We start from the raw sequence: 24,526 nt of genomic DNA, 5'->3' as shown, positions 1-24,526 counted from the left end.
CTGTATTGGCAGTTCCCAGAATGCAGTTTAAAGAGGCAGAGTATAAGGTGGATGAAGCTGATGGTCAGGTGAGTGCCATGGTGTACCGCAGTGGTGATATTAGCCAGAAATCCACTGTCCGCTGCTACACTCGCCAAGGATCTGCCCAGGTCATGATGGATTACAATGAGCGACCCAACACTGATGCGTCAATCATCACTTTCCTGCCAGGTCAGTTATTAATGGTGCTTTGCACTAAACAAGCTGCCCATGTTTTATGGAATAGACTTCAGCACCCAGTCCCAGATTAAAGACCAATAAATTTCCCAAGCCCTGAAAGTGTTCACACATGTGAACACGTGTTTGTCTGTCTTGTGTGTGTCTGTCTGTAGGTGAGAACGAGAAGCCATGTGTGGTTACTTTGTTGGACGATTCCATTCACGAGAATGATGAAGAATTCAGGCTGGTTCTGGGAACACCCAAAAGCAAGTCAAAATATGGAGCGGCACTGGGGGAGCAGAAGGAAACTCTGGTCACCATCACTGACAAGAAAGACAGTGAGTTCACAAACATTCCAAGCGCTAAATCGGTGCTTACAGAACTAGCAAGGCTCATCAGCTAAGCATTCAAAACCCTTATGCACATAATATATGTACCGGAATAGATAGAGGTTATCTGCCTGCTGTTCTTAGCTAAAAGTAGTAACTAGTTAAAATTAGTTTTTGTACAGTATATACCAATTAACAATTTGATAAATTTGAATAATTACGGTATCCTGAAATAAACCTGTGGTCTAAAATAACTCTGAAATGATTCTGAAAAACAAGGAAAATTATACTGTATATGTTGTAGGTGAAATTAATTAAAAAACTTCTGTGCATTTTTTAAGTATCATTATGACAAACCACAATCACCATGAATAAACACAATCATTTTATGCTCATTCCATCATCCAGAGGCTATCATTAGATTCTCAGAGGTTAAGTACAGCGTACAGGAGCCACAGGTTCCCGGAGAGATCGCTGTTGTAAAAATCCCTGTTGTCCGTCTGGGTGACACCTCCAAGGTCTCGGTGGTAAGAGTCCACACTAAAGACGGTTCTGCCACATCAGGAGAGGACTACAACCCGCTGTCTCAAGGTCAGCAGATACAATTACACACAGACCTCAAACTATAAATCTGAGAAGTGTGCCATTGAAAGTGATTTAAAACTGACTAGAAGACAGACTTTAACATTTGATCTTAATGCATTTTGTTTTCATGGGCCATGTATCATGTTTATGACTGCCTCTGTGTGTAGATGTGGAGTTTAAAGAAGGGGAGACGGAGCATGTGGTGGAGGTCCAGGTCCTGTATGATGGACAGAGGGAAATCCGTGAGGCCTTTACTGTCCACTTGAAGCCCGATGAATACATGGTGGCTGAGACACAGGTCAGAGGTCACTGAATGTATAAATATTCCCACTGACACAGAGTAATGTGGCTTCACTTGCTAAAATAGCCACACAGCAGCTGTCTCTGTCAGTGGGAGCCGGTCACTGTCTCCAGTATAGACAGCCGACTGTCTCCTCATGTGCTCTTTGTAATAAGAATATATCCCAATGGTCATGCTGCGCTATATGCAAGTGCATGCAAGGTTTCATGTAATGCTCAGCATAGCATGCTGTAACCAGAGGTGACACATTACATGCTCCTAGGAAGAAGGTAATACAGAAATTGTGCGCAACGGCATTCAGAACTTAACACATAAGCATTACTATTACAATTCTGACCCTGAACTTAAATCCATTTTTGTAAGGTTTGTTTCCAACCTTACTGTCTAATAGCTTAAAGTAACCAAATCATGTCACACACTAATGTGTCCTTTGGTCATAGCCTAAATTCCATACAGATCAAGTGTAATTTGTGTATAAAATTGACTATTAGCCCATAATATAAAAATGCATACAATAATAGGAGGAGCTGGCTCAAGTGCTATTTTACAACCTGGTAAATGAATTTATATTTCGCCTGGTAAATATTCATTTATGTATTTTATTCATTTATTTTGGTGATAATACACACAGCAGGGTCTCACATTGTTCCCCTGCCACTCATGGTACACATGTGATGTGGAATATAATGATGTCATCATCTGTTTTAACATATGCACAGGTTATTTTAATTCCCGAACAATTCCAGACCCAAGTACAAGCTGCGATCTCATTCACAGGAATCATGGCACATTTCCTGTACAACCAAAGTCAGACCACCTCTTACTGGTAGTCTAGGATTTGCACAGTGCTGCACATCCTAGTCCATATGACAGCTTTTAAATGACTAATATTTACTGTGAACCATGCTCTTTTTCATGCTCTTTTTCAGAGTAAACTGCCAGTATTAAAACATTTAGGCTTAGTATTTAGGCTTATAGTATCTTAAGTCTGTATCCTAGTGAAACAGAGTTCATGCATTCAATGATAGAGACTTAGACACTTTTCTAAATCCTTGTCAATCCAAGTCCTTGTTACTTGCAGCAATTTCTGCAATAGAAATACTGTATCATTGAATTCTACACAGAATTTTCCAAGGTTCCTGCAAAAGATCAGAATTAACTCATTTTGAATGTGTAATTTTATAGTCAATAAAGCAAAGATAAGCATCAACATAAATACTATACACTCATTCAGTTTTTATTTTTTTTTTAAAAGGTTCTTATATATTCTTGTATTCCTATATACAGCAGTTAAGGTTTGTACAGTTAACCTGCTTAAACAGTTCTAATCTTCACAGCTCATACCTGTAACTAGGATCCATCTTCCTGTTTTCAAATGTGTTTTTATATAATAAAATTCTGTTGCTTTAAGATAATTTTTTTTCACTTTTTCCCTTTAGATGAGCAAAGCCATAGTGTATATTGAGGAGATGAATAGTGTAGCTGATGTTACCTTCCCAGCGGTGCCCCAGGTGGTGTCTCTGCTCACGTATGATGATACGGCTCGGGCAAAGGAACATCCGTACCCTCCAACAGGCTACCCTGTAGTGTGTGTGACGGTGAGTGTGACACATACCCTCACACCATCTCACAATGCATTTGACCAGAATGTGCTCTAAACAACATATTGAATATTTTTATTTGTATTTTTAGATTTAGTTTGTGTGTTGAATTCTCTATTTGATCAAAAGGTTTTGTTTCCTTTTCCATAACAGCAGGTTGACAGTAGCTTTGGCTTCAACTTGAGCCAAATCGAATACAATGCTGTTGTGAGACATGCTGTTGTATCACTGAACACTCATTCACTCCTTTATTTTTTCAGGCCTGCAACCCCAAATACGTTGACTTTGACAAGACCGGTTCTATATGTGCTGTGGAGAACATTAATGACACCCTGACTCACTACCGCTGGCTTGTTAGTGCCCCCACTGGGCCGGATGGAGTCACCAGCCCCATGCGTGAAGTCGACACCAACACCTTCTTCACCAATACAAAGTCCATCACGCTGGACTCCATCTATTTCCAAGCAGGCTCACGTGTGCAGTGCGCTGCCCGGGCCTTCAACGCTAATGGAGATGCCGGGCTGGAGCTCAGTTCCCCTATCGTGATCATCAGCCGGGAAGAGGGTGAGCCCAGTATCAGTCAGCATTCTTAACAATACAGATCTTGAAATGAAATTAACCATTGCATAATTCTATCACCTTTAGGTTGAATTAACTTCCATATTGTTACCGTGGGTGTTATAGCTCATTGGGTGATTCGCAATATGTCTACTATTTTCTTTATTTTTAAGAATATGTGTTTATTTAGATTTAAATTCATATTAGACTTAGAATGGAAGTACTAAAACTTTCCTAGACATTAGAATTAACATCTGTCATCATTTTGAACATTTTCTGCAGGGCTTTGCCAGCCTCGCATTCCTGGAACCGTCGGTGCTGAGCCATTCACAGCAAAAATCCGTTACACCGGATCTGATGACCCTGACTACCCCAACCTCATCAAACTAACTGTCACTATGCCACACATGGATGGTGAGGGTCAACATTTACACAACCATATTGACCTCATGCATTTGCTATGCCGATCACAAAAACTTTTAGCAACCCTGTAAAAGAATACAAATTTGATTTCAAATATTAGTAAAAATTTATTTATTTGAAGAATGTGGATTAACAACACATTTAATTTCATATATATAACATATGCTTCTTCTCAGTAAGCTTTAACTCATAATCTAATTATTCAAATTAATAAAATGTTATGTTTTGAGGTGTATGAGTGAGTTCTGGTACAAGCATTATAACCATTCAGGGCCACACAATACAGTACAGTGTAAAACCTTCAAAAATGTATGCTCTTGTTCCCTGGCTGTTCTGCTCAGGCATGCTGCCGGTCATCTCTACGCGTCCTCTGTCAAACTTCGAGCTGACTCTGAGTCCGGATGGTACCCGAGCTGGGAACCACCGCTGCTCCAACCTGCTTGACTATAATGAAATCCAGACAGGCCATGGCTTTATCACAGATGCCACCAAGAACCCCGAGATCATTGGTGAGACGGCTCCCTACCAGTACAGCTTAGCCATGCGCAGTGCCAACTCTCTAAGATTCTACCGCAACCTGAACCAAGAGGCCTGTCTGTGGGAGTTCACCAGCTACTATGACATGTCTGAGCTACTCAACGATTGTGGAGGATCCATCGGCACGGATGGACAGGTGAGAGTTACAGGGGTTGTACTGGGTACTTGATAAAATATATAATTTTTTCTGGAGGTTATGAGATATATGTATGTAATTGGATGCTGATAATATTTTGTTGTTTTGGTGCTATACAGTATAATGTTTGAAATAACAAATTACATTCAGAGGATAATGGGAGTTGTAGTCTGTCACATATGAATCTAGTTTTCCAAAAATAATATTTAAGTACATCAAATTATAATGTAAATCGGTTGAGCCACATTTAGGGTGCCATTTCTGTGTTCCACAGACACCACTCAGTTTATGTCTTGCTTCATCTAGAGTCATCAAGAGGTTATAAACTTATGTACATTCACTCAACCAAACCTAGAAAACATTTGGAATATTTCACAAGTGGTTGGATCATTTGAATATCCTGAAGACCATGTGACCAAATGAAATCTTATTATCTTATTCTTCTACATATATTTACATTCATTCGGTGACACTAACACAAAGCGAAAAAACAAAAATAAATAAAACACAATCAAACAAAAAAAGACATTTAACATATAAAATATATAATTTAAAATAAAATAATACTAATTTAATGCTAATTTAAATGGAATCTTTTAGCTAAATAAATAAATCTTGTAAAAGTGTAATTGATATCTGAAATGGTAGAAGATGAAGATGAAGAAGAAGAAGAAGAAGAAGATGAAGAAGATGAAGAAGAAGATGAAGATAATGATGATGATGAAGATGATGAAGATGATGATGATGATGATGATGATGATGATGATGATGATGATGATGATATCAAAATGACACCCCAATTGTAGAAATTATAAGTACAATAGAAAACATTTAGTCATTTCATTTTTACTAGTCACTAGGTCTGATGTGAACATCTACAGTCTAAAAGTGCCAGAAGCTTGTAAAATGATAATTTTCTATGTTGTACTGGGTTACATTAAATTGCACTGATTAATCAATTATTATGAACTGAATCCTTTCTTTGAGTAGGAATAGCAAAACACAGCACACAACCTGTGGCTTTCAGAACCAGAATACTGCATCCATACATTTTTAATTATGCCTAACATACACTGTGATCATGTGTCTAATGTGTTTGTGTTTATTACGTGTGTAGGTGCTGAACTTGGTCCAGTCTTATGTCACCCTGCGTGTGCCTCTCTTCGTATCCTATGTGTTCCACTCTCCTGTAGCAGTTGGTGGCTGGCAGCATTTTGACCTGCAGTCAGAACTACGTCTAACATTTGTATATGATACTGCCATTTTATGGCAGGATGGAATCGGTAGTCCACCCGAGGCTGAACTGCAAGGTACTCTAACTGTCTGTCTGTCTGTCTGTCTGTCTGTCTGTCTGTAGCTGCAAAGCCATCTAGTGGTGGTCGCAAGAATTCTTAATGTCACAGCAGTCAACTGTGAAGGTGTCACCATATCCTTATCTGATACATACAGAGCCACTGAAGTGAGATGGTGATTACTTTTAATGAGGTTTGTCTAAGAATTAATATATTGATGCCACAGATTGTTTCAAAAATAATATAACATAAGGTTATAATATAAGGTTCATTAGAGTCACCGTTGGTGCAGCATGGACATACAATTAGCCTTAGACAAATCCTAGACTTTTTTGCTTTCAACTAAATAATTTAAAGTGAACTGGGACAATCACAGTCACCAAAATCACTATCATAGTCATATGTGGTTCTTCTTCAGACTCTACAACACAGTACACAATTTCCAAGAATGTCTTTTCTTCATTAGAACCAAGAGGCCCAAGAATGTTTGAGCATGACAATACTCCTGAGCACAAATCTATACCTATAAACAGGTGGTTTGCCAAGGTTGGGATGAATTTGACAAATTAAGTGCACACCCTGGCATTGCATGACCTCAGCAATGCTCTTAAGACTAGATCTGCACAAATCCCCAGAGCCATGCTAAATAAAAAGCCTTCGCAGTAAAGTGTAGATTATTGGAACAAGCAACACTAAGTCTAGAATGGAATGTTTAAAAAGCACATATATGTATGATCAGGTGTCCACAAACCTAAATAGTGTATAATGTTTCCACAAGTTGTCGGCTGAAGTTACATAATTCATTGCCATGACTTTAGTACCTTGTGTACAACTTAGTAATTCAATGGCATAAGATACTTTGTTGATAATTTACGGTTATGAAACTCACAGATTCAATGTATTATTTCTTGGCAGTTATCTTGTATATGAAGATGCAATATTATGTTTTATATTTTTATATATCGTTACATATACAGTGTAGTTTTAAAGCATACAATGATTCATATTTTGTTTTCTGAAAGAGTATCATTTTAACTGACATTTTACCCCTGATGTCATATAATTTGTTGCTTGTGTAATAAAACCTTTATAGGTGCCATGTATCCTACCAGTATGAGAATCAACGAGGAGGGTCGCCTGGTTGTCAACTTTAAGACTGAGGCTAGATTCAGGGGACAGTTTGTCATGTTTCATCCAGGTAATGTGTTCCTCCATCCTCTCACATATAAATGATTGTCTTTTTATAGACTATTCATAATGGGTTAATAAGTAAATCAATAATAGATTATACTATCCATGTATCAAATCACTTTATTGGCTCTTTGGTCTACAGGAACCAGCCTCTTATCCATCGTTATGTGTGCTGATCACCCCGGCCTTACATTCACTCTATCTCTGGTCCGAACTGAGCCTACATACAACCAGCCGATGCAGCAGTGGAGTTTTGTCTCTGACTTTGCTGTGAGTACTGAACTTAAAAAGTGGATAAAATGTATTAGAAATGTATAGGTTTATACCTGTTTTGTAGTCATTCACTTCTTGTATTATTGTTTTAGTGTAAAAGGAATGAACAAACTATGATGATTCATAAACCAAAGTAGCACAGTAGACACAAGTAGGAACAAGACTATAGCATAGAAACAAAAAGCACAACACAGCCTCAACAAAAGCTAGACCAAAAACAATAAAGCACAGGAACATAAATAGTGTGACACACCAGCAAACACAAAACAACAAAAGATGTTTAAAATGTGCACAAGGTTGCCCCCTGGTGGCTCGGGCTCCCCCCACTAAGTTTAATTTAGGGTTATTTTAACATTCAACATATGTGGTCTACAATCAAATATTTCTTAGCACAGTAAAACAGATCTCACTCGTGTTATTTGTGAATGTGTGTAGGTTAGAGACTACTCTGGCACCTACACAGTGAAGCTGATTCCGTGCATTGCTTCTCCTAATGGAGAGTTCAGTATTCCACCCGTGTGCCACCCCCGAGAGCCACTGACATTTGACATGGACATCCGCTTCCAGCAGGTGAGATGCTTAATATAAATGTGCTTAAAATAAATGTGTTAAAAATATTATTTGTTTATTCTAAGAAATCCCAGAATAAAAAAGAGCTTCAGAGTAATCTAACATCCCTGGGATATCTGTTAGTCACTAACAAAAACACTGAAAAAAATATCTTAAATTAGAAGCAAAAAGAGTAATTCTGATATACACACTTTCTTTTCCTCTCAGGTGAGTGACCCCGTGGCAGCAGAGTTCAGTCTGAACACTCAGATGTTCCTCCTGTCTAAGAAAGAAATATGGCTATCTGACGGTTCTATGGGCTTTGCAGAAGGCACCGATGCTGCATTCACTGAAGGTAAAACTTCAGACAAATATTCATCTCAACTGAGCTTAAAAAACCTGAAATAACATGTTTAGTGTCCACGTTTAAAAACAGTCAGTTTAAAGCTACTAAGAAGCTTCGGGGTTTCTTGCTATCCTGATAAGCTGCTTTATGTTGGACTGTTCTAAGAGCTGATATTAAAATTATGATAAATGTATTTGCTTTCCAAATTTTAGACTGTGTAATTTACATTAAATTTAATTTACATTAAAATTTCTAGCATTTAGCAGACACCCTTATCTAGAGTGGCTTACATTTTATTTAAATTTATATGACTAAGCAACTAAGGGTTAAGGGCCTTGCTAAGGGACCCAGCAGTGGCAGCTTGGTGGAACTTGGTGGATCAGTACATAAGGTGCTGAGTTACTAATCAGAAAGTTTGCGTTTCAGGTGGTTTTAAATAAGTTCCTAAACCATGGCATAGGCACATAGACACTTATTGATGATAGTTTTACTCTCCTGATGAAACCTAGTTTTCATAAACTGGTATCATCAATTAATTATAATATTCAGCATACTCAGAGCAGTGCATTCAAGTTTTATTCTACGAAAAGAAAAAATGACAGGAATAATGCACTGTTTATCAGTTCACAATATGTGTATTAATCATTCAAATTTCACAATAATATTGATAAACATTAAAAGCTGGCACCATCATGGATCTGTCACCAAGATTCAAGATTTTTTATTTGTCACATACACAATTATATAGGGCATATATAACCAGCAGTGAAATGTGAGTCAGGTCCGCTCCATGGACATCGCACTTATTAGAAAAACACACAAATGAAAGAATGAGATAAAGTAAACAATGAAAATATAAGAATAAAAAAAAAAAAATATATATATATATATATATATATATATATATATATATATATATATATATATATATATATTTATACTGTAGAATGGAAAATAATGTGCATGAATGTAAACTGTAGTTATAAATATAAGATACACAGGGATGTACAAGAGGCAATGTGTATTTGTGCGTTAAACTGTAGTCTTAAATATTAAGATACACTGGAATGTGCAAGAGGCAAATATGCAAACAGGTTGACACTTTTAGTATGTCAATGTGAGGTAGTGAAAGATGAAAATCTTAATGGTAAAATGAATATTAAGTGGAGACATGAAGATGTTAAGAGGCTGGTTTTCAGTTTAGGAGCCTGATGGTCTGGGGGAAGAAACTCCTCTTAAGTCTCTCGGTTTTTGCCATCAGGCTACGGAAGCGCTTACCAGATGGCAGCAAAGTGAAAAGATGGTTATTGGGGTGGATTGAGTCCTTGATGATTTTAGTAGCTCTGTTTTTGCAGCGTTTGAGGTAGATGTCCTGCAGAGAGGGGAGAGCAGACCTTGTGATGCGCTCAGCTAAGCGCACAACACTCTGCAGGGCTTTGCAGTCTTGACTGGAGCTGTTCCCATACCACACTGAGATACACTGAGTCAATACACATTCTATGGCCCCTGAATAGAAAGTTTTCAGGATTGCTGGTGAGACCCTGAATTTTCTCAGCTGTCGCAGATGGTACAGTCTTTGCCTGGCTTTATTAACCTGTGTTTGAGTGTGGGTAGTCCAAGTCAGGTCCTCGGAGATGTTTACACAAAGGTACTTAAAGCTGCTCACCCTCTCCACAGGTGTCCCGCTGATCATAAGAGGAGTATAGGGCTGCTGTTGTCTCTTCCTGAAGTCGATAATCAGCTCTTTAGTTTTGCTCACATTCAGAGAGAGACAATTGTCCTGGCACCATGATGTTAGTCTCTTTACCTCATCTAGGAATGTGATCTCATTGTTGTTGTAAATGAGGCCCAGAACCACAGTATCATCAGCGAATTTGATAATAGAGGTGGAGCTGTGATAAGATACGCAGTCATGTGTGTAGAAAGAGTAGGGGACTCAGGACACAGCCTTGTGGGGCTCCTACGTTCAGGGTGATGGAGTTGGAGGTGTACTGGCCTACTTTCACCACTTGAGGTCTGCCGGAGAGGAAATTAAGAATCCAATTGCAGAGTGAAGAATTCCGGCCAAGGTCCATGAGTTTGGAAGTCAGCTTGATGGGGACTATAGTATTGAAAGCTGAGCTATACTCGATAAATAGCAGCCTTACATAGTTCCTGTTATTGCTGTCAATGTGTGTGAGAGAAGAGTGCAGGATGTGAGGGATGGCATCATCAGTGGATCTGTTGGGGCGATAAGCAAACTAAAGAGGGTCCAAAGTATCTGGGATGGAGGAGCAGATGAGGTTTTTAACCAGTCTCTCAAAGACCTTCATGACTATTGATGTGAGGGCAACTGGACGATAGTCATTCAGGCAAGAAGGTTTATTGTTCTTAGGCACTGGGATGATGACAGATTTTTTGAAGGAGGTGAGAACCACCGATGTAGCAAGAAACTCATTAAAAATGGATGTAAACAAACCAGCGAGCTGATCAGCGCAAGACCGCAGAATACGGCCAGAAATCCCATCAGGTCCGGCTGCTTTCCTGACGTTCACTCGCTTTAGAGCCCTCCGAACCTCATCCTCCGACACGGCGATCACATGATTATCACTGCTCTGACTGCTGCTTCCTGACGTGCTGATCGGCAGACTCGCGCTGCTTAGATTGCTTTCAAAGCGGCCGTAGAAAGTATTTAGCTCGTCAGCCAGCGACGGATATGCTCGCACCTCTGCAGAGGATTTGTTTCCAAAGGCACAGATGGTCCTTAGTCCTTGCCACATGCGTCAAGAGTCATTTAGCTGGAAATGTGACCCTATGCGTTCCCTGTATCTGTGTTTGGCGTCTCTTACTGCGCGTCGGAGAGCATAACACGATGCTTTGTACTCGCTCATGTTTCCCAACAAAAGACCGGCGTTATAAGCAGCAGTGCGTTTGTTTACTGCTGCACGGATAGTTCTGTCCACCCAAGGTTTCTGATTTGAGAAGGTCCTTATAGTTATTGTATCCGTAGCTTGTTCGGCTAGCATGTTTACAAAGCTATAAAAAAAATAATTAATTGTCAGAATCTACCACATATGTTTAAGCAGGAATATAATGAACTTTGCAGGGTATGTTTACTCTTGGTTGTTCTGATAGGATCCACGATTTATGGACGAGTGATGGTGGACCCAGTGCAAAACTTGGGAGACTCATTCTCCTGTAGCATAGAGAAGGTTTTCCTCTGCACTGGTACAGATGGCTATGTGCCAAAATATAGCCCCACCAATAAAGAATATGGCTGCTTGGCTGATGCCCCCTCACTGCTCTACAGGTTCAAGATCCTGGTAAGCAATTTCTTTCTTATGTTTGTCCTTTATGTCATCCACTTTGTAGACTGTTGTGTTAAGGACATATAACTGATTTTAAAATTTACAGCAAGCAGGGTCATGTAACTGCTATGGTTCCATTAGTAATCATTTGTACCTCATAAGCATGAATTTGAACTGACAGTGTATGCTCTTTAGGACAAAGCCCAGCCTGAAACACAGGCCTCCTCATTTGGAGATGTGCGGTTTGATGCTACACTGGCACAAGATACGCCAGGAGGCCTTACTCTTGCCCGTCAGCCTGGATCAGATGGGTTCACCTTGTCCTCATCCCCTCTTTTTCAGGTCAGAAACCTGATTTGATTTGCCTAATTATATTTTTTAATTAAATGGCCATACTTATTGCCAGTCAGGTCTTGACGTGTTACTGCTCTGATTGCGGATGTTTTTTAATATCTTGATATAAGTTAAATATAACAGGTAAAAAGAAGGCGATGAGATTTTTGTTTATACCAAAATAATACCAATATAAAAATATTGGTTTATCTCCTCATTTCTGTCTTATCTTGAAACAGTAGTGACAAGAGTTAACATGAATGTTTGCTGCATGTTAAATAATTTGCTAAAACATGATATTTGCAATGATATTTGCAGTTGCACAATTGTGTATCAAATGAAGGTAGATAAGTGTGTAATGACAGGATGTTTAAAGGATATTAGGATATTAAAATGGTTTTAATATATGAAAAAAAAATCTTATATTTTAGGTTGCTGCTGGTAGGGAGTGGTTCATCCATGCTATATACACCGTCCGGTCTAAAGAAAATGCCATCCGTGGTAAAAGAAGCCTGGAGTACCACCATGGCATTTCATCTGTTCTTTCAAATTCTGATGCCATGCCCCGGAACCGCCGTGCTGTTCCTGACCCAGAAGCTTTGGATATTGGTTTGGAGAACAACCGTGGCACTAATATTCAGCACATCGCTCTGGACCGCTCTGATCGTCTCCGAGTAAGCCAGCGGCAGCCATGGGATCGTGAAACATACATAGAGCGCCCCCTGGTGGAGGGGAGTTTGGGTAAAGGACCTGGTACTGACTCTATTTTACCTGTTGGCATGCCCACACTGTTGGTAGTGTCTGGACTAATCCTTCTAGTGTGTCTAGTGGTAATCCTAGTGGCAATATTACTAAGGCGTAAAAGGAAAGAGAAAAAATATCCACCATACTCCACTTCTTCTTGCTCTGCCTACGACAACGGCAGCAACCAAAGGGAGAATGCAGGCAAAAGATTCAGTGGGGACAGTTCTGAGGTTTAGACATCAACAACAAGGTCTTCCTTGGTCCTCCATGTGGTTTGACCTGCCTGTAATTAATGTGTGCCTTAAACCAGTGAGCATATAACTGAGAGACGTTAGATTCAAAATGAAGAAACAGCAAAAATTCTTGGATCTTACACTTCACCAATGACTCTGCTTTCTTTTTCATCTACACTCCTAAGCTTTTCCCATGTTATACCCAAGGCTTTATTCATATGTCAGATTTCCATAAGATCAAATGATTTGAAAACAGCTTGTTTAAAAGGACTTGCTAATAGTGCTAATATGAGGTAATCTGTGCTTTGCATGGTATTTTACCTTGGTGCTTTTTATCTGCATTAACAGATTTTATGCCCAAACGAGAAATCTTATCTGAACAACAATTAAAAAAAAGCTTACTGTAAAACTGTCAAGATGTAAAAGCCAAAATGACAGTATTTTTTTTACTAAACAAAGGTAAAGTCACAGTGTTAATTTAGTCAGTAATAAGGATAGGTCAGTAGAATTTTGACCTGTATTAAGAATAAGATCTTAGTCAGGATTGTGAGTTAGTATAATCTGTAAATCATTGTTTTGAATGCGTGTCAGGTGTGTTTGCAATAGACATAGATGTAGGAAAGCTGGCTTGTTCAAACATTTATGTGGAAATGTATTTTTCTAGCACACCAGTGTTCCCAGGTCAATACACCAATTAATGTGGTGCTATGTAAAGAGATTTTGAGGTTTCATTTTGTTAATGGGTAAGACTGTTTTTATATATTTTTCAGGATGTGCTAAATGTGGCTTAGAATTACACAGACATGAGTGTAATACTTATCCTGTGTATGTTTGTAAGTACTTATACAATGTCAAACAGACAATGACAACAGACCGAATTATTGCATCCTGATATAACTTGAAAAGTTTGATTATAACAGGTTAAAATAATCAAAGAATTACATCATGTCCATATTCAAGTGCCATTATGATTTATATAGTCTCAATCTGTGATGTCACTTCCAATTTATTGTTCAATGTATTAAAATTTTATTTCCAAACACTCGTCGGAAGTTTTTCGTATTGCTATAACTAAACAAAGTTTAAGCACTACACATGTTTATAAAATACAGTAATTAATTAATAATGATATAAAATCAGGAAACATTCATGGGTTTTTAAGGGCAAATCATAATTTCCAAGTCATTACCATTTTAACATCTGAGGGCAAATCTTAATATGCAAGTCATTTTGGCTCATCTAAGTAAGAGACACTTTTAACTGCAGCATATTTAACAGCTACAGGTGATTTTGTAGTGACAGGTTAGACATTGGACATGTTAGTTCTTGTTATCTAACGAACTCATGGACATACACCATTCTGACAATAGTCACACTTTCTGGTTGCGAAATCATAGTATGAGTCTATAGTGATTTTAAGAGAAAGGCAAGATTTATTTTCTAAAAAGTTGTAATATGCTATTGGGATTCAAAAGGAAAGTGTTGACACACATTTTTACTGTGTATTACTAAGAAATTCATGCACATATCGCACAATTGGAGGTTATTTACGCAAAGTGTCGGGCAGCATGAGAGTCAGATCCTTTGTTTTGAGCCATAGGGCCAAAGGAGATGACGTGAACCCAAGATCAGTGATAAATTCAGAACAGGGTAAAAATTCTAAAAAAAACATGATGTGAAATGTGAAAATTTGAAAAAACACAAGATCTCAAAATTAGTGGTGGCTGAGAATAGACAGGCTGGGGGAACACAACATTGGGAACAATCTAGTGGCATGACCCAAAATCCTGACACCAAGATTTTTCTCTATTTCTCTTCACCCTGAACTGAAGGAAAGCAACTGAAACACTATTCTTAAAAAGACCACGTACCATATGTAACAATTACAACAACAGAAACATTAAATATAAGAACATTACATCTCAGAAGACATTAATGTTAAAACAATAATTTCCAGAGTATAAAATAATTAATAACAAAGGGAGAGATTTTGAGTGAAATTAAAATATTTAGAATATTGAAAACACCTTTTTTTTTTGTTTGTCCTCTGGTGTACTGTATTTTGTTTGTATTTAGCTGAGATGATTTACAGCACTTTGTCTGTATGAAGGCTAGCACTTCTTGGGAAAGCATATGAACAAAAAAGATTTCTTATGAAGTGATTATCTTTTTCCGTTATGGGGGGTGGCTTGCCTTTCACAACTATGTTTCAACAAGCATACTGCACAAAGCAAAAGCACAGAGGAACATACAGACGTCCACTAGAATCTTCTAGATTTTAAGCATTAAGGTATGATTTGCATTACAGTATAACATTTCATTTTATGATTTTAAAAATATGCACTGTGGGCAAAAAGTCTGAGACATCATTAAATGAAGTGATTATGAAGTGATAGATGAAATGTTTTGCACAAACTTGTGGTGTCCATGCCAGCTCAAGTGTATCCAGATATTATAGCAAAAAAAAGGGACAAATCAGATACAGTACTAAGAAATTCATGCACATATCGCACAATTGGAGGTTATTTATGCAAAGCTTCTTTCAGCATGAGGGTCAGATCCTCTGTGTTGAGCCATAGCGCCACAGGAGATGAACAGGAGATCAGTGATGAATTCAGAACAGGGTCAAAATTTAAAAAAAATGTGAAATGTGAAAAATGTGAAAAAACATAAGATCTCAAAATTATTGGTGGGTGAGAATAGACAGGCTGGGGGAACACAACATTGGGAACAATCTAGTGGCATGACCCAAAATCCTGACACCAAGATTTTTTTCTCTTCACAGTTACACAATGAGGACCACAAATATGCAAATCAAGACACTGATTTGTATATATTTCTTGTTGATTCTAATGACAAGTCAGACTCTGACCTTTAATATCCTTTGGACAAATTCAAAGAAGCATCAGGACATAACCAGTGATGCAGTTTTACAGACAATAGCTGATATCTGCAGATTGCGAACGCTCCAGATGGGGCAAAATTTTGTTGAGGTGAACAAAATTGTTTTAAATTTAAATATACAATTATTTTAATAAAATATGTATATTATAGGGGGCATGGTGGCTTAGTAGTTAGCACGTTCGCCTCACACCTCCAGGGTCGGGGTTCGATTCCCGCCTCCACCTTGTGTGTGTGGAGTTTGCATGTTCTCCCCGTGCCTCGGGGGTTTCCTCCGGGTACTCCGGTTTCCTCCCCCGGTCCAAAGACATGCATGGTAGGTTGATTGGCATCTCTGGAAAATTGTCCCTAGTGTGTGATTGTGTGAGTGAATGAGAGTGTGTGTGTGTGTGTGTGCCCTGCGATGGGTTGGCACTCCGTCCAGGGTGTATCCTGCCTTGATGCCCGATGACGCCTGAGATAGGCACAGGCTCCCCGTGACCCGAGGTAGTTCGGATAAGCGGTAGAAGATGAATGAATGAATGAATGTATATTATAATAGCATGTGCATTTTCTATTACAGCCAGGTGTACTGACAGTAAACTCAGTAGCAGAAAGCTGTTACCCATCTGATTCAGCCAAAGATTTTCAAGAGAGCATTGATAAGATAAATAAACACAATGTCTAGATCGACTATAAGCATATTTTTACAGGAAGTTACCATTTTGACAATGAGGAGTTTTTGTCTGGACGGAATCTTATTACTGAAGGAGTTTCTGTTGTCAAATACAGTGTCAAGCAAAAGAGCTATCAAGCTGCCAAACAAGCCCTTGGTAAAGTCCTACACACACTGCAGGTATGACACCATGTAACTGTAGCAGGTTTGCTAAAGACTGTACATTCATTTTTGAATAAATGTAAAAATGTTACAATACATTGCTGTAGTAGATTTGAATTTAGCTAAAGAGGTGACCTAGACTAATGGGACATTACTTGTAGAATGCAAGGCTTTATGATAAGGGTTTAATTAATAAATAACAAGTCCATACTTTAATTTACCTGATCATGTTGTAATTCTGACCCTGGTTCATTTCTGTCTCTAAGGATTTCTACAGTCATAGTAACTGGATTGAACTGGGAAAAACAGGACCATATTCCAATCTGATTAAACCAGACACCCCAATTAACAACATAGCAGGTAAATGAATACCCAAGTGGTTAAATGAGTGTTTTTTGGATGATGCGTTTTATTATTATTATTATTATTATTATTATTATTATTATTATTATTATTATTATTATTATTATTATTATTGTTAAAATGATATTATAGTTATAGGATTACAAATAATCTAATGGTTCTAAAAATTGTGTATAGATAGCTGGCTTCCAATGTAGAACATTTTAGAGAACAAAAGGTGTATGTTAATCATAATAATCAAAAATAGTCAATCTAAGGTGTGCTTCAGTTATTCCACTCTTATTCATGTAAATAGGACAAGGCTGACATGGGTGGGAAGGTAAAAGCATGTTTTAAAAAACAACTTGAGTTACTGTAAGTCAAGTCAAGTCAAGTCAAGTCAAGAAGTCTTTATTGTCATTTCAACCATGTATAGCTGATGTAGTACATGGTGAAATTAAAAAATGTTTCTGCAGGACCATGGTTCTACACAGAACAACACAAAGCTACACAAAACAACACAGAGCTAAGGACTTAAAATAAGTTGTCCTAGCCACATAAAGTGCATTGTGTGCAACTAAGTGCAAACAGACAATACAAAACAGTACATTGTGCAAAAAATATAGGAATCTGAACAAAGAGGGTTTTAGTAAACATATATACACTATGCTGTAGACATGGATGTATATTGAATAGTGTTCAAGTGTGTTTTTGATTCGGTACAGATCAGTGCAATTCACACAGTTGAGTGTGTTTGTGTGTGTGTGTTTGGTGCAGTTCAGTTCTCGTTGTTGCCTCTGGCGATTTGGAAGGGGCATTACAGGTTATGATGTTACATGAGGATCTCCATGAAAACCAAGACGCAGCAGTCAATAAACTCTCACCATGTGATCAGTTGAAGTCGAATGTAGTCCTGTTTGAAGTCCAATATTAGAGCAAATATTTAAGTGTAGAATGGATGGGAGAGCCGGCCGGCTAGGGTTTGTTTTTTTGCCTAGCATGGACACCCACCTGCTTACCATGACTTTGCTTCCTCAAGCGCCGCTTCCGGCATCCCCTCTCATGGTCTCTGGCATCAGGCAATGCTGAGGAGAAGAGACCTGGTCTCTGCAGCAAGCTGAGGTCATTTTAACCAAATATAGCTGGTGCACTACACAGTGAAATGAAACAACATTCCACCAGGACATTGGTTCTACATAAAAATACAGAGCTACATGAAACCTCACAGAACTAAGTATACTAACACAGTTCTAAATAAAGTGCACAAACATGCGCAAAGCATGCAGACAGTACCGGACAGAAAGTGCACTACAAGTACAGACAAGTACCATATAATAGTGTATACAGAGGAGTGTTGACCAGTATACAGTTCTTTCATTGAATAAAGAGCAAGTAAAGATGCTTTGGACATAAACATAATGGACAATTAGCAGCAGGTTGCAGCAGCATTAAAATTATTGTGCAAAGATTGCAGTGAGTTCGAGAAGTACAACTGAACATGAATGTGTGTGAATGCGTGTGTCCAGTCTCTGAAAATTAAGGGGTTTGATAGCTTAATTGGGGAAGATGGCTTGGGGTAGCGAGGGCCCGAATGCTTCAATACCTTTTTTCCAGATGGCAAGATTCTGAAAATTTTGTGTGAGGGTTGCATCAGGTCATTATAACGTTGTTGGCTTTGAGAATCAGCTCGGCTTTATTGATTCTCAATACAAACATCACCATTTTCACTAACATATTTTATAGGTTTTTAGAATATGTCCTTTTAGAATTTGCTATATACCTGCAAACCCATCTTTGTCCCAACCTATTTGAAGGGATAATAATAACTAATTGAAATTATTATGATTAACATACACCTAAATTTGTACTCTAAAATATTTATCACTTGCACAATGTCCACAAATAAGCATTTGCAGCTGTCATAAAATATGATGCAAAATACTGGTTGTATCTATCCCGAATCTCCATTAACATGTTACATGGTATTGCTAAATACTAGACATAGCAATTAGTACTACTGTCACATCCATCCAGGGCATTTCACTGCATCACCATCAGATGGCATCCTGCACAAATTTTAGAACTCTTCCTCTATGGTCATGTTCATTTCCTGTTTTTTAAACATACCATGCGCTTTCTGAGCTATTTCTCTGCCTAGACATTGCCCTGTTTTTCTTTTAAGCCATTTCTTTCTTTATTTAGTTATTTATTTATTTCACAGACTGTCTGTGTGTATCATGTGTTTGCCTGTGTCTATATTTTCTTTACATCTCCCTACTGGTTCAATCTGCCCTGCATGTACAAAATTATCTACCAGCACATGGAACTTAACCTTGTCCTGTACCTGTAAATAGACAAGTTTTTGATTCTGTATTAAAAGTCCTTTAAAGGGGGGCACGGTGGCTTAGTGGTTAGCACGTATGCCTCACACCTCCAGGGTTGGGGGTTCGATTCCTTGTAAGGCGGAGGCGGGAAGTGTGTGTGGAATTTGCATGTTCTCCCCGTGCCTCGGGGGTTTCCTACGGGTACTCTGGTTTCCTCCCCCGGTCCAAAGACATGCATGGTAGGTTGATTATCATCTCAGGAAAAATTGTCCGTATTGTGTGAGTGAATGAGAGTGTGTGTGTGCCCTGCGATGGGTTGGCACTCCGTCCAGGGTGTATCCTGCCTCGATGCCCGATGACGCTTGAGATAGGCACAGGCTCCCCGTGACCCGAGAAGTCGGATAAGCGGTAGTAAATGAATGAATGAATGAATGAATGAAAGTCCTCTTAAGTATAACCATTGTAAAGCTTAATGAAAATATGCATAGAATATTTAACACAATACATGCAAAACATGTATTGTATTGTATTGTATTGTGAAACATGTATGTTTCATGTAACATGTTTCATGCACAAGAAATGCACAGAAACATTGTGTTATCTGTTTCACCAGATTCAAAAACCTGCAGGAAATGTACTTGGAAAGACTGTAAAGATAACATCCTGGAAGAGGTCATTGCACAGGAAAAAAGTTGCTCTGGAAAAAAGTGTTGTTGTTGTTGTTTGGAGTACAATAATGAGGTACTCGAACACAAATGATCTGCATGGTCACGTTGCCATGAGAAACCTGTTGCCATGAGAAACCTGCTGTGCCCATGCAACAAAAAGGCCCACCTTCAGTACTTATTTCCTTTTTTGTTGTGTTTTGTTTGATGATTTTGCTATTCTGTCATGCCTTAAATATAAATTTGTGTCCAATAATAAATAAAAAATATTGTTTTGTCTTCTCAAAAATGTTTTTCTTAAAAAATGAACACATCTTGCAAACTCTCCAAAGGTATGCAAACTTTTGAGCACAACTGTATGTTTAGTTATCAAGCTCAATTTTAGGGTGGCCGAGAAGTGCAAAACAAATGAACAAATCCGAAAACACATTAACAAATCTGAAAACACATTAACAAATCCGAAAACACATTAACAAATCCGAAAACACATTAGCAAATCCAAAAACAAATTAACAAATCCGTAAACACATTAACAAATCCGAAAACAAATTAACAAATCCAAAAACACAGCAAGTCAAACAACCTGGAAACAGTAGGTATCGTTTTTGAATGGAAACTTACCGATCATTGGACAAGACGCCTGTCACTCAAGATATACAGGTATGGAATCTTATGTGTAATGTGTAAAGTTCTCTGTTTAAATATAAGAAAATAACAGAATTAATCCACAGTAATCCATTCCATCCATCCATTCCAACTTTTCCCTGCGGCAGACTGTTGAACGTCATGTATACCTTGAGTGACAGGTGTCTTGTCCAATCACAAACTATACCAACCTCTTCCGGGTTGTCTGAATTGTGTTTTCGGATTTGTTAATGTGTTTTCGGATTTGTTAATGTGTTTCCTGCACCGATTCAGACAACCCGGAAGAGGTAGGTATAGTTTGTGAATGGAAACTTACCGATCATTGGACAAGACACCTGTCATTCAAGGTATACAGGTGAATGAAAGGTGTCTTGTCCGATGATCGGTAAGTTTCCATTCACAAACTATACCAACCTCTTCCGGGTTGTCTGACTTGTCGTTGCGTTTTCGGATTTGTTAATGTGTTTTGCACTTCTCGGCCACCGTACAATTTTGTCAAATACATTTTTATTAAATTAAACAGTTTATATACAGTAGATCATACAGGTGCAGGTAAACTGTAGAAAAATAGTGAATCTCACTTTATAAAGTTAAATAATTATCTTGTAGGGGTATAATGGTAGAACCCGTGGCTCCACCTACTTCATTCCCCTGACTGACTTAGCCAACTTTTACAATGAGAACATTTAGAAAATCTGCTAGACCTTCACTTCTTCCTGGCTTCACCTGCATTGAACAATCAGGATTCCCCTACTCCTTTATTGTCACATTTCTCAAGTCATCCATTCTTGCAATCGTACCACCTGGATCCAGTCCTTTACACTGTGCTCCAGACCATCTCACAAGCCCTCCTGCCCTTCATCACCACAGTCATCAATTGATCTATAGCATGTACCAGTTACTTTCAAGAGAGCAAGGGTCATTCCCATCCTGAGGAAACCTGTTCTGGATCCCACAGACATCAGCAACTACAGACTGGCATAATTTTTTTTTTTTTTTTTTTTTTTTTTTTTTTGATTCTTGAAGGCATTGTTTAAAATCAACTGCCTGCCCATCTCTCACAGAACAACCTCAAACCAGTCTGGCTTCAAAGTGCCACATTCCACAGAGACTGCCCTTTTGGCTGTCTCTGAGACACTGCATGCTGCTTTCAGCAGCATTTGACAGTCAACCACAAGACTCTTGTCTAGTGTGATCGCTCATATCAGAAAACATTTGATGATATGGAACAATATTTGCTCCATGCAGACTCTCCACTTTCCCACAAGGCTAAGTACTTGGTCCTCTCTTTTTCTTCCCTCTACACTCACTCATACTATCTCTCTTTATACTCAATGGCTCACTTGGGTTTTCTTAACACTGCTATGCTGAAGACTCAACTTATCTTCCTCTTCCTTGCCTCTGCTCAAATCTCAGCATGTCTGATGGACATAATATAATGGACACAATCGCGTTGGCTGAAACTTAGTCCCAGCGAAATTGAACTGCTGGTCACCCCAGGTGATTTATCCCCAGGTTAGGATCTTGCGATATCCCTGTGCAACTCTCAATCTCCTCTTCTGTTCCAAGGCTTGGGGTAACCATAATCAAGAAACTGTCCCTTTCCTTGTAAGATTATAATGTGACATGCTCATGTTAGTTTCTTCTGTACAACATAAGAATGAATCAGCCATTTATTCTCACATACTATTCAGGTGCTTGTTCAGTCTCATGTCATTTTGATACTGTACCACTGCAACTCTCAGTGCAATTTATCCTCTGAAAATGATCCAAAATGCAGCTGCATGACTTTTTTTTTTTTTTTAAAGTTCCCACACACCACCCCACTGCTGCACTTTCTCCACTGGATTCCAATAGCTGCATGCATCAGTTTCAAAACACTGAGGCTTTCTAACAAATTCAAAAATTAACTAGCATCCTCTTATCTCAAAGCTTTTGTCACTCCTCAGACTTTTGTCACTCTCCGATCTACTACCACTGCTTGACTGCTCCCACCATCTCTCAATATAAGAGGTAGGTATACAGCAAGACTCCTGGCTGTTCTGGCACCAAGGTGGTGGAATAAACTTCCTTTTTTGCCTAAAAAATGCTAACACTAAACATAAAATAATGATAAAATATAAACAAGATACAACTAAAATCAGATGGGCACCCTCTGTCTTGTCAGTGGTCACTAAACCAGAATATTAACAATATTCATTTTTACTAATATTTTTCCAACCAAAAAAATAAAATAAAATAAATAAATAATAAATTTAAAAAAATATATGAAAATTTTAAAAAACAATAATTTTTAACAGTTTTCTTCACTCTGACAAACAAATTGTTTTTATTCACTCTGACAAAATGTCTTTTGTATTTCATCTTAAGGAAAGTGCAGTCATGGAGGAAAATTTGATCCATCAGGTTTGTGGTATGGTGGCATAAATAAGGATACTTCAGACTCTAGCCATGGTCATCTACATGAAACAGCAGCATCAGTAGCCACTGCTGCTACCAGAGAACTACTGCAGGACATCAGAGCTGCTGTTGGAGATACTGAGTTTCTTAGGTATCAGAGAAAGTCTTTCAATGTATATAATAGTGTTCATGAAATGATGTGCACAAATAAAAGCATACACATGTAACCCATCTCTGTACTCAACTCTTACTGTCACAGACTCTCTCGCCTACAGAGCAGAGGTCATATTTCCAGTAACCTCATCTACCCTCCTCTGTTGTGTGAGTCTCAAACAGTGGTGGTAGATGGGCTCTGGAATTGCCAGTCTGCTGTAACAAAAGCTTATTTTATCTCTGCTTTAGCTTCCCACTAAGCTTTACAGTGCCTTGCAAAATTATTCATACCCACTGAACTTTTTCACATTTTGACACGTTACAACCACCAACAAAAATGTATTTTATTAAGATTTTATAGGATAGACCAACACAAATGTGGCACATAATTATGAAGTTGTCAAAGTTGTACAAAGCCAAAAACAGACCAGCTCCCTCTTACCTCAAAGTCCTCATCACTCCTCGCACTGCACCCCGCACCCTCAGATCTACCAGCACTGCTCGACTGGTCCCACCATCTCTCAGGGTAAGAGGCAAGTATACAACAAGACTCTTTTCTGTTCTGGCACCAAGGTGGTAAAATGAACTTCCCCTAGGGGTCCGGACAGCTGAGTCACTGGCTATTTTCAAACGACGGTTGAAGACCTACTTATTCAGGAAACACTTGAACTAGCACTTCCTTCCTTGTTTGATGCATTAATAAAAAAAACTTTAACAATGTTTTAGACTCATGGTATCTTAAGTATGTAACCTAGTGAACCAGAGTTAATGTTTCCAATGATAGAGACTTAAGCACTTCTGTACGTCGCTCTGAATAAGGGCGTCTGCATACCCACTCCTATTTACGTGTTCTTTCATAAGGTGTGTCATGTCCATTTGTTACATCACACATTTTAAACTTGCATTAGCAGTTTAGATTGTAGTTTTTTTTCTCTTCTCTATTGTTATGTGTGTCATTCCTTGTCCTTCAGAGTGATGGGATTCAGCCAGACTTCAGTGCTGTCTTTTGTCATAGACACTACTAGCACCATGTCAGAAGACATTGAGGAGGTCAAGAGAGTTTCATCATTCATCATTGACAGTAAAACAGGCAAAGAAACTCAGCTTTCAGAATACATCCTGGTACCATTTAATGACCCTGGTAATTTTTCTCTTTATAATTGATTCATTCTAAATAATATACTATATTGTATTGCTATTTTAAATGGCGTCAAGTCAAGAAGCTTTTACTGTCATTTCAACCATATATAGTTGACACCTTACATAGTGAACTGAAACAGAGAGAAAAAAGAGAGGCTGGTGAGAAAAAAATTATCAGATTACAGATCTTACATATTAAATCCATAAGTAAAACTATAATGTG

The 24,526-nt window shown here is 38.3% G+C and overlaps 1 protein-coding gene and 1 pseudogene across 1 annotated transcript in view; both read left to right on the top strand.

Moving 5' to 3' along the window:
• The window catches only part of frem3 (Fras1 related extracellular matrix 3), a 42,194-nt gene extending 28,238 nt beyond the window's left edge, over positions 1 to 13,956 (top strand). Inside the window, exons 9-24 of the mRNA XM_060873115.1 lie at positions 13 to 210; positions 372 to 536; positions 936 to 1,118; positions 1,280 to 1,410; positions 2,853 to 3,011; positions 3,275 to 3,578; positions 3,855 to 3,986; positions 4,337 to 4,668; positions 5,786 to 5,978; positions 7,054 to 7,158; positions 7,294 to 7,421; positions 7,860 to 7,994; positions 8,202 to 8,328; positions 11,434 to 11,621; positions 11,802 to 11,948; positions 12,371 to 13,956. Coding sequence (XP_060729098.1) covers positions 13 to 210; positions 372 to 536; positions 936 to 1,118; positions 1,280 to 1,410; positions 2,853 to 3,011; positions 3,275 to 3,578; positions 3,855 to 3,986; positions 4,337 to 4,668; positions 5,786 to 5,978; positions 7,054 to 7,158; positions 7,294 to 7,421; positions 7,860 to 7,994; positions 8,202 to 8,328; positions 11,434 to 11,621; positions 11,802 to 11,948; positions 12,371 to 12,919 — 3,176 coding nt within the window. The 3' untranslated portion in view covers positions 12,920 to 13,956. The remainder of the gene's footprint in view (positions 1 to 12; positions 211 to 371; positions 537 to 935; positions 1,119 to 1,279; positions 1,411 to 2,852; positions 3,012 to 3,274; positions 3,579 to 3,854; positions 3,987 to 4,336; positions 4,669 to 5,785; positions 5,979 to 7,053; positions 7,159 to 7,293; positions 7,422 to 7,859; positions 7,995 to 8,201; positions 8,329 to 11,433; positions 11,622 to 11,801; positions 11,949 to 12,370) is intronic.
• Positions 13,957 to 15,169: 1,213 nt separating this feature from the next.
• LOC132847756 (von Willebrand factor A domain-containing protein 7-like) overlaps positions 15,170 to 24,526 on the top strand; it is a 31,328-nt pseudogene continuing 21,971 nt past the window's right edge.

This window comes from Tachysurus vachellii, chromosome 6, assembly GCF_030014155.1.
Source record: "Tachysurus vachellii isolate PV-2020 chromosome 6, HZAU_Pvac_v1, whole genome shotgun sequence".
Taxonomy (NCBI): domain Eukaryota; kingdom Metazoa; phylum Chordata; class Actinopteri; order Siluriformes; family Bagridae; genus Tachysurus; species Tachysurus vachellii.
The sequence above is the reverse complement of the archived record's forward strand: the minus strand, read 5'-3'. Positions and strand labels throughout refer to the sequence as shown.